The sequence below is a fragment of the Squalius cephalus genome (genome assembly GCF_949319135.1).
Source record: "Squalius cephalus genome assembly, chromosome: 12".
Classification (NCBI taxonomy): domain Eukaryota; kingdom Metazoa; phylum Chordata; class Actinopteri; order Cypriniformes; family Leuciscidae; genus Squalius; species Squalius cephalus.
This window is the reverse complement of record NC_137133.1, coordinates 37,157,026-37,167,534: the sequence shown is the minus strand read 5'-3', so window position 1 is coordinate 37,167,534 and position 10,509 is coordinate 37,157,026. Positions and strand designations below refer to the sequence as shown.

General features: G+C 44.3%; 1 protein-coding gene across 1 annotated transcript; it reads right to left on the bottom strand.

Moving 5' to 3' along the window:
- Nucleotides 1–633: 633 nt before the first annotated feature.
- On the bottom strand, nucleotides 634–9,802 carry LOC307168925 (pyrroline-5-carboxylate reductase 3-like; the record flags this gene model as incomplete). The annotated part of the gene is made up of 4 exons (XM_079889230.1): nucleotides 634–1,561; nucleotides 2,197–2,376; nucleotides 2,611–2,675; nucleotides 9,688–9,802. 4 exons carry the CDS (start codon nucleotides 9,800–9,802, stop codon nucleotides 1,442–1,444), a joined length of 480 nt encoding a protein of 159 aa, XP_079745356.1. The 3' UTR covers nucleotides 634–1,441.
- Between the last annotated feature and the right edge of the window lie 707 nt (nucleotides 9,803–10,509).

The following is a 10,509-nucleotide window of genomic DNA, read 5'->3' as shown; positions in this document are numbered from 1 at the left end:
ACAGCAGCACCACACATGTAGCATGTATCAGGGGCGCAACTACCCAGTGTCAGAGGGGTATGCAGCAACAATTTTGCCCCCCCCCCCCCCCCAAAAAAAAAAAAAAAAAAACTGTGCCATAACTGTGCCATGTAATGAGTGAGGAACGAGTGATAGTTAACAGATGAAATAAATACAAAATTGTCATTTATTAATAAAATTGAACTATACTTCACAGTGATGAATCCACTGCTGAGTGGACCTCTGTTCCTCTTGGGGGGTTCGGGGGGCATGCCCCCCCCCCCCCCCCCCCGTAAGAAAATTTTGTGCTTTTTAATGTTGAATTCATCAATCTGGTGCACTTTGAGAGTTCAAAATTAAAAGCTCCAACCCATATTCAGTGTGCAAATTAAACAAAGAAAAATGCAAACCTTTTTTAGTAACAGTGTCTACATTACACTACTACATAATAATAGTTATATTAATACCATGATAGTAATAGCCATGTACTATAAAACAAATGCACTGAAAAATAAAGGACACTTTCATAATTAGTTTTGTACTATACTTCACATTAAAGATGTGATTGGGCCGCTGATCTACGTGTTTAATGAAAAATGTCAAAAAAACTAACGCTGACTTTTTTTTTTTTTTGACCAATGCATTACAACGGCACTAACCCAGCACCGCCAATTAAGCAAAACAAAACAAAACGAATGGGCCGCCGATGTACGAGTTTTATAGGCCGTTAAGACAAAGACAAAAAAAATAGCCTATTAGATGTATCGGCCCAAAAAGCACGTCGGCCCACCGTGAATCTCCTAGCCTACATGTGTGGACGTCACACTTTAAATCCTACCTGTTGCCTTTGACCATCCACTTATTTACTTGCTGGCGCATCAATTGACATGCCATCTCCTTTTCCCTCTATCTTTTTCTATTTTTAGTCCCGACAGCTTTTTTTGCTTTATCCATCTTTTTCGACTCCTACCTGCTCGCTCAGCGCTCACGGCGCCCCTGCCTGCTCGCGATATTATCCCCCCCTCTCTATGTCAAAATTATATGATGGAATCTTATGAATATCCTACTCTAGCCTGTTAGTCCTCTAAAAAGTTATATAACATTGAGGAAATGCAGAAATGATTTAGAAACGCACAACAGCAGCTACGTATAGATTAAAAAAAAATTTTTTTACAAAAATTACCATCGCTTTGGCGCCCCTATGCGCCGCATATAGCGCATACCCACTTTTTGCGCCACTGGCATGTATAAGGCTGCATTAATGCACGGGCTTACCTGGGCTGAAGCCCAGGGGCCTCCCATATTCAGGGGCCTCCCATGTTCAGGTTCATGATGAGCTGAAAAGGTCATATTGTTTTGTAACTTGTCAGGTTTTCTGTCAATCAATCTAATCGTTACATGTCTGCTGATTGAGTGACCCACGTGGCCCCATAAGCCCCGTTCAGCCAGTGATTTTGTCGCTATATGTCGCTAGTCTCTGTACTATTAAGTCGCTTGTGGTTGTGGGCGTTGGTAGTGCTGTCGCTCTAATGTTATTGGTAGACTGCTCGTCTTGCCACATCTGTACAAAACACAAATCACAAGTGATACAACTATATTAATTTGACTAGGAATTCGGCTCAAAAGAAACAGTATGCTGTTGGGAGAGTGTTTTTATATTACCACACAGCAGTGTTCAGTGGATTAAATCATTTACTAGATTAACGATCGATCAATCTACAAATTAAACTCACTCATACTGTCATAAATTACTAAAACATCATCCGAATTTGACAAATAATCAATTTTCTTGTCCCTAATAGTTAATGCAGGGGAAACTGCAGTGATAAACTTGCATCATAAAACTACAACACTCGAACTATAAATGTATGAATTAAACTCACTGAGACTGTTGACAGTTTCTTTCCCATGAATCATTTTATTATATCCATGTTTGTGGTTAGTTACAGTCAAATCATATAAAACAGTGAAATCGCCCTCAAACTCTTCTGTCTTGACTGCACTCGAGACGGTGACGGGAGCTGAGCTCCACTGAAAGGCTTCTTTCCTATTGGGTTTTGCATAAATTTCGCTTCTCATTTGCATAAAGTTGAAATTTAGCCCCGGGGCCTAACATTAGGTTAAGGCGGCTCTGACTACGGGTGATGTCACAGACACTACGTCCATATTTTTTTACAGTCTATAGTGAATCCTCACCTCCTCAAGTGTTTCTAGAGTGACTCCTGCTGCCATGGAAACGATGATGTGTTCCTGAGTGACATTCCGGGAGATTCCGTTTAGAACCTTCGGAACGAGGTGAGGTTTGACGGCCAGAAAGACCAACCGAGAGCGCTCGACAACCTCGTCATTCGAGTGAGTGACGGAAACGCCTCTCTCCTGTGAGAACATTGACACAAACCGGTCACAATACTGCAGAAATTACCAGCTAGATCTCATGCTGAGGGGAAAAAGACAAACTTTTATACAAACTTAGCAAGCAGGTGAATCTCATGAAGAATATAATAAAATAATTATCTTAGTTCAAGGTTGAAATATGACCATAACATTTCTTGCCTTTTTTTAAGGAACTGAAGCATGCATAATTAATGTTAATGGTGTCACATGTCTTACCTGAAAGCGAGGAAGGTTGTTAATGGACGGAGCGCTAATAATTATATTAGTGGGTGGAACCTTCCCTACAGCACAGAGAGAAAACAGGAGAACATGACAACAAAATCACAGAAATGCCCCAATTAAACTTTAAAATCTCATTGCTTGAATTTGCTTTGTTGTTGTTTTTACATTAACTAAAATATATAAAAGTATCTCAATTATTTGTTTATTGTTTTGTTAATTTATTTTGCTATGCTGTTCATGACATGTCATAATTAGTGTAATTTCGAGATGAAAACAACACGTGACCCTCAGCGGTCACGTGGTACAAGTAGAAGCTCTCCGAATATTCCCAGCTTACAAGTTGTAATTACGAGCTCTACAAGGACTGAACACTTTTTCGACATGGCGTGAACGCACCTTTAATTTAATGTTATACAATAAAAATTTTATTGTGTTCACGCCACAAACCCTCGTTGAGCTTTTTCACGAATTCGAGTGCGTAGTGACTAAATTAAATGAATTTTGTGTTCCCATTTGCTCAAATAGCAAGTGATAAACTCCGCAATAGTATTTTCACAACTTTAAAAAAGAGGGAATAAATAGAGAGATTGATAACGGCATTCAGAACAGAAGAGAGAAAGACGTCCATTTTACCAGAGCCCGTCTACAGAGAGCCTGGCCACTCCCTATTAAGTCCTATTGTACTGAACGTTGTAGTTCCACCAGAGCTCCACTGGGGGCGATCGCCCATGAGTGCAGAATTAATGGGAGTCTATGGAGCGAGACGGCTAAATTTGTCTCTTTCACCCGATTGCCGTTGAGAAATCTCAGATTTGATTGTAGGTTTTGCAAGGTCAACATGGGTTATAGGTCGAAAGTTGAATGAACGAGTACTTATGTCCTTTCGATTTCTTACCAGTTGCGTGAAGGACTGATTACGACCAGAGATACCGCTTGATGGCATCGTGGCATCCGAAGCGGGACCAGAAACAAACAAAACAAAACTCTTCTAGCACGTGTGTTTACCTGTGTCAGCTGTGTTGTGTGTTTCCCTGTGTCAGCTGTGCTGTGTTTACCTGTGTCAGCTGTGTTGTGTGTTTACCTGTGTCAGCTGTGTTGTGTGTTTGCCTGTGTCAGCTGTGTTTGCCTGTGTCAGCTGTGTTGTGTGTTTGCCTGTGTCACCTGTGTTGTGTGTTTACCTGTGTCGGCTGTGTTGTGTGTTTGCCTGTGTCAGCTATGTTGTGTGTTTGCCTGTGTCAGCTGTGTTGTGTTTCCCTGTGTCAGCTGTGTTGTGTGTTTGCCTGTGTCAGCTGTGTTGTGTGTTTGCCTGTGTCAGCTGTGTCGTGTGTTTCTCTGTGTCGGCTGTGTCGTGTGTTTCCCTGTGTCGGCTGTGTCGTGTGTTTGCCTGTGTCGGCTGTGTTGTGTGTTTCCCTGTGTCGGCTGTGTCGTGTGTTTACCTGTGTCAGCTGTGTCGTGTGTTTGCCTGTGTCGCTTGATGGCATCGTGGCATCCGAAGCGGGACCAGAAACAAACAAAACAAAACTCTTCTAGCACGTGTGTTTACCTGTGTCAGCTGTGTTGTGTGTTTGCCTGTGTCGGCTGTGTCGTGTGTTTCCCTGTGTCAGCTGTGTCGTGTGTTTCCCTGTGTCGGCTGTGTCGTGTGTTTCCCTGTGTCGGCTGTGTCGTGTGTTTGCCTGTGTCGGCTATGTCGTGTGTTTCCCTGTGTCGGCTGTGTCGTGTGTTTACCTGTGTCGGCTGTGTCGTGTGTTTCCCTGTGTCGGCTGTGTCGTGTGTTTGCCTGTGTCGGCTGTGTCGTGTGTTTCCCTGTGTCGGCTGTGTCGTGTGTTTGCCTGTGTCGGCTGTGTCGGCTGTGTCGTGTGTTTGCCTGTGTCGGCTGTGTCGTGTGTTTCTCTGTGTCGGCTGTGTCGTGTGTTTCCCTGTGTCGGCTGTGTCGTGTGTTTCCCTGTGTCGGCTGTGTCGTGTGTTTCCCTGTGTCGGCTGTGTCGTGTGTTTCCCTGTGTCAGCTGTGTCGTGTGTTTGCCTGTGTCAGCTGTGTTGTGTGTTTGCCTGTGTCAGCTGTGTCGTGTGTTTGCCTGTGTCAGCTTTGTCGTGTGTTTACCTGTGTCAGCTGTGTCGTGTGTTTGCCTGTGTCAGCTGTGTCGTGTGTTTGCCTGTGTCAGCTGTGTCGTGTGTTTGCCTGTGTCAGCTGTGTCGTGTGTTTGCCTGTGTCAGCTGTGTCGTGTGTTCCCCTGTGTCAGCTGTGTCGTGTGTTTGCCTGTGTCAGCTGTGTCGTGTGTTTGCCTGTGTCAGCTGTGTCGTGTGTTTGCCTGTGTCAGCTGTGTCGTGTGTTTGCCTGTGTCAGCTGTGTCGTGTGTTCCCCTGTGTCAGCTGTGTCGTGTGTTTGCCTGTGTCAGCTGTGTCGTGTGTTTGCCTGTGTCAGCTGTGTCGTGTGTTCCCCTGTGTCAGCTGTGTCGTGTGTTTGCCTGTGTCAGCTGTGTCGTGTGTTTCTCTGTGTCGGCTGTGTCGTGTGTTTCCCTGTGTCGGCTGTGTCGTGTGTTTCCCTGTGTCGGCTGTGTCGTGTGTTTCCCTGTGTCGGCTGTGTCGTGTGTTTCCCTGTGTCAGCTGTGTCGTGTGTTTGCCTGTGTCAGCTGTGTTGTGTGTTTGCCTGTGTCAGCTGTGTCGTGTGTTTGCCTGTGTCAGCTTTGTCGTGTGTTTACCTGTGTCAGCTGTGTCGTGTGTTTGCCTGTGTCAGCTGTGTCGTGTGTTTGCCTGTGTCAGCTGTGTCGTGTGTTTGCCTGTGTCAGCTGTGTCGTGTGTTTGCCTGTGTCAGCTGTGTCGTGTGTTCCCCTGTGTCAGCTGTGTCGTGTGTTTGCCTGTGTCAGCTGTGTCGTGTGTTTGCCTGTGTCAGCTGTGTCGTGTGTTTGCCTGTGTCGGCTGTGTCGTGTGTTTCCCTGTGTCGGCTGTGTCGTGTGTTTACCTGTGTCAGCTGTGTCGTGTGTTTGCCTGTGTCGCTTGATGGCATCGTGGCATCCGAAGCGGGACCAGAAACAAACAAAACAAAACTCTTCTAGCACGTGTGTTTACCTGTGTCAGCTGTGTTGTGTGTTTGCCTGTGTCGGCTGTGTCGTGTGTTTCCCTGTGTCAGCTGTGTCGTGTGTTTCCCTGTGTCGGCTGTGTCGTGTGTTTCCCTGTGTCGGCTGTGTCGTGTGTTTGCCTGTGTCGGCTATGTCGTGTGTTTCCCTGTGTCGGCTGTGTCGTGTGTTTACCTGTGTCGGCTGTGTCGTGTGTTTCCCTGTGTCGGCTGTGTCGTGTGTTTCCCTGTGTCGGCTGTGTCGTGTGTTTGCCTGTGTCGGCTGTGTCGGCTGTGTCGTGTGTTTGCCTGTGTCGGCTGTGTCGTGTGTTTCTCTGTGTCGGCTGTGTCGTGTGTTTCCCTGTGTCGGCTGTGTCGTGTGTTTCCCTGTGTCGGCTGTGTCGTGTGTTTCCCTGTGTCGGCTGTGTCGTGTGTTTCCCTGTGTCAGCTGTGTCGTGTGTTTGCCTGTGTCAGCTGTGTTGTGTGTTTGCCTGTGTCAGCTGTGTCGTGTGTTTGCCTGTGTCAGCTTTGTCGTGTGTTTACCTGTGTCAGCTGTGTCGTGTGTTTGCCTGTGTCAGCTGTGTCGTGTGTTTGCCTGTGTCAGCTGTGTCGTGTGTTTGCCTGTGTCAGCTGTGTCGTGTGTTCCCCTGTGTCAGCTGTGTCGTGTGTTTGCCTGTGTCAGCTGTGTCGTGTGTTTGCCTGTGTCGGCTGTGTCGTGTGTTTGCCTGTGTCGGCTGTGTCGTGTGTTTCTCTGTGTCGGCTGTGTCGTGTGTTTCCCTGTGTCGGCTGTGTCGTGTGTTTCCCTGTGTCGGCTGTGTCGTGTGTTTCCCTGTGTCGGCTGTGTCGTGTGTTTCCCTGTGTCAGCTGTGTCGTGTGTTTGCCTGTGTCAGCTGTGTTGTGTGTTTGCCTGTGTCAGCTGTGTCGTGTGTTTGCCTGTGTCAGCTTTGTCGTGTGTTTACCTGTGTCAGCTGTGTCGTGTGTTTGCCTGTGTCAGCTGTGTCGTGTGTTCCCCTGTGTCAGCTGTGTCGTGTGTTTGCCTGTGTCAGCTGTGTCGTGTGTTTGCCTGTGTCAGCTGTGTTGTGTTTACCTGTGTCAGCTGTGTTGTGTGTTTCCCTGTGTCGGCTGTGTTGTGTGTTTCCCTGTGTCGGCTGTGTCGTGTGTTTGCCTGTGTCGGCTGTGTCGTGTGTTTCTCTGTGTCGGCTGTGTCGTGTGTTTGCCTGTGTCGGCTGTGTCGTGTGTTTACCTGTGTCGGCTGTGTCGTGTGTTTACCTGTGTCGGCTGTGTCGTGTGTTTACCTGTGTCAGCTGTGTCGTGTGTTTGCCTGTGTCAGCTGTGTCGTGTGTTCGCCTGTGTCAGCTGTGTCGTGTGTTCCCCTGTGTCAGCTGTGTCGAGTGTTTACCTGTGTCGGCTGTGTCGTGTGTTTACCTGTGTCGGCTGTGTCGTGTGTTTGCCTGTGTCAGCTGTGTCGTGTGTTCCCCTGTGTCAGCTGTGTCGTGTGTTTGCCTGTGTCAGCTTTGTCGTGTGTTTACCTGTGTCAGCTGTGTCGTGTGTTTGCCTGTGTCAGCTGTGTCGTGTGTATATATATATATATCTTAATGCTTAGAATTCATCCTGGAGCATCTGGACATGTAAATTAAAGTTAAACTTCTGTCCACAAATTCTAAAACCATCTATAAAAAGTTTACAATAATAAAAAAAAAATACATTATAGGCTAGAGCTTAAATATAAAATTCAGTGTGGTTCTATATAGAACTCTAGGGTTCTTGACTAAAATTTAAAGAATGCTTTCTGCCAAAAAGGTTCTAAATAAGGAAAGTGTTTTAATATTTTCATGTTTATGGGGTGTGTCTCAGTCCTTCCCTTGCAGCGTTTCTGGCATCTTAATAGTATGGGTTCTCTCCATCTTCTACAAAAGATAAGAATGATAAAGACAAAAAGTTTAAGTCACTTCGTGGTGGACTGGCTCCCTGTAAGTACGGTATTCACACTGTAAAACTAATCCTAAATATCTGCAACTTCAGTACTTTCAAATGTAAAACTTAAAAATCAGGGGCCGTATTCACAAAACATTTTATCTTACCACTAAGAGTTCTCCTAAGTAACTATAAAAGTTCTTAGGTAAGAGTTTCCTCTTAAAGGGTCATGAAACCCAAAATCGTTCGATTTTCTGAGATTTCTGAGAGTTATGTGTGTTGAACATCATAGAAGTCAATGTCACCATCCGTTAGTTTTGATTAGGAGAAAACTAGTTAATTTAAAACCTTTTTGAGCTTTCACAGGATGTGGCATTTTCTTGAACTATAGTACATCGATGACTCATCTGTGTCTCATAATAATTATTACCCAGACAGCATGGTAACATTGATTCAATGTTGAGTTTTGATCCAAACCATCATTTTGGTTGACATCAAAATTTCAATGTGTTTCAGTGTGTTGGATCAGCATTGAAATTTTGATGAGAGGGAACAGCTCACATGGGTGAAGACAGTGACATTGAACTAACAGTGAGTCTTAGTTTATGAGCACAAGATCTTGCCGGCATGTATCTGTGCAGAACACTAGTGGGTGTTTCCCAATCAGTGGGGCGTTTCAGTTCATGATGGGCACTTTCAATGGTGTTACCGCATTTGCTCCAATACACTGGGGGTTTGGTTTAGGGGTGGTCCCTCATGATTTTAGCAAGTCTTTTGAAAAATGGTTGAAAAACACCAATTGTAGTTTGAAAATTGGCACTAATTGGTATACGCCCATTTTGGTTTTGCATGTGGGCTTCTCAGTAGTTAATTGATGCTTCCTTATTAGAGAGAAAACACAAGGTGCGTCCCATACGGAAGTCTTGTGTGTTTGACATACATGAACTCTCTGAGTTTCAAACAATGGTGCATATAATGTATTTCTGGTTTTAGCATGCTTTTTACTTGCATTTTATTTATTGTTACTAAATCTACTAACATACATTAATTTTCAAAGTAAGTAAAGTGTTGAAATAAATCGCACAGATAGCATGGGGACATTGATACAATGTTGAGTTTTGATCCAAACCATCATTTTAAACACTTTAAGTGTTTAAAGTGTGTTGGATCAGCATTGAAATTTTGATGAAAGCCAACAGCACACATGGGTGGAGACCAGTGGCCGCTGCTGGTCTTTCAAAGAGGAGAAGCTCATTTTCGGCCTACATCATAAAAACTGTCCATTTATTTATACGTAAATTCTGCCCTACGTTCCTTTTCAAGAAAATGTGACCCTGTCGTACCAACTAGGCGTCTTTTCCAGTGACTTGACCAGTGTCCTCTCAATGGCCAGCAGAGTTAAATATAATTGTATAAATGTAATAATATAATAAAGGTATAAATAATAATATAATAAAGTATAATACTACTACCACTAATATTTTTTAAATTATTTTAATAATTATTTTTTAATTACTAATAATAATATAATAAAGATATAAATGTACAGTATAATTGTGTGAAATGTATTATGAAAATTGGCTAGCAATTTCGACAAGCAAATACCAAGAAATAGGTTGCAGCAGTTTGTCTTTGAAAAGTCCGCGATGGGACTAGGGTGACCACCTGCTAATAAGCCCAAGGGGGGACAAGGGGTATGTTTCTGAGGGACAATGTGGGACACTGCCTGGCGCGGAGGTGCCCCCACCCCACGCGCAGACTCACTGATAGTGGTTTACCCATTTCTAGCACATACCACCTTACATGGTATATTAATAATGCCCTATTCCCCTAAACATGTGTAATTGCTGATGTATGCTCATGAATAGGCCAACCAATGTGTATTTTTTTCTAAATAAAGATTCATAATATTTTGAACATTCAATTAATTGACAGATTCACTTCCACTTACGATTTACTATTTAATTAAATTTATTTTTCATTACAATTTATTCACTTTAAATAAATTGTAATATCAAATTATAGGATTAACAGGAATTGTAGTTGCAACACCACAGGAACAGTAAAACAACAACAACAAAAAAACTATTTAAAAAAAAAAAAATTACGATTGACATCGTATTCCCCTCCATGTCCCAAAAGAGCCCTCTCAGTATCCCCCTCAACACCTTTCAGCCACAAATATTCATTTTCCCAGTTCTCAGACTCAGTCTCTTTCTCCATTTTTCGAATTGGAAAGCGCGCATCTAATAGTTCCTTCCCAGTGTGTCTGGTATGCACGTGCGTGCGCTGTCATGGCAACAACGAAAAAGTTGACAACAGTCAGCAGTTCAACTGAGGTGGGTGTGGCAACAATAGCGTGCTGAACTGTCAAGTAATGTTCGTTTGTCTGCTTGGGGCTCGAGGATATATAGCGACCAACTTTTTTTTTGAGCAAGCACAGATTATGCGTGACACGGTCTCAATTTGCGGGACGCATGAATTGGGCTTCAAACGCTGTGCGCGCACGCGCTACGCGGGACGGGTGGTCACCCTAGATGGGACTGAGCTCGAACAGCTTCAGCATCAGCGACTTTTTATTGTATGAAATCGCTGTCAATCAAAAGGAGCCTTTCGACAGACCCTCCAATCATCACGCAGAAGCCCAGAGTCCAGGCCAGCCCACTCCTCATTCACCCCAGAGACGCTGAGCGTCCGTGGCGGGACATAATCGCAGCATTTATCCAATGACCGTCTATTTTCGAAGCGCTGAAAAAAAAACTGTTCATAGCAGCTCCACTGAAGTCACTGACGCTGGGCTTCAACAGGGGAATGTATGAGAAGGAAATCGAGTCAGCCGACCTGCTATATGTTACTGATTTTGAACGAGCTCGTCTTTGAGATGAACGTGTTCTAACGCATTTTTAGTCAATAATTTGACCCTTTTTTTT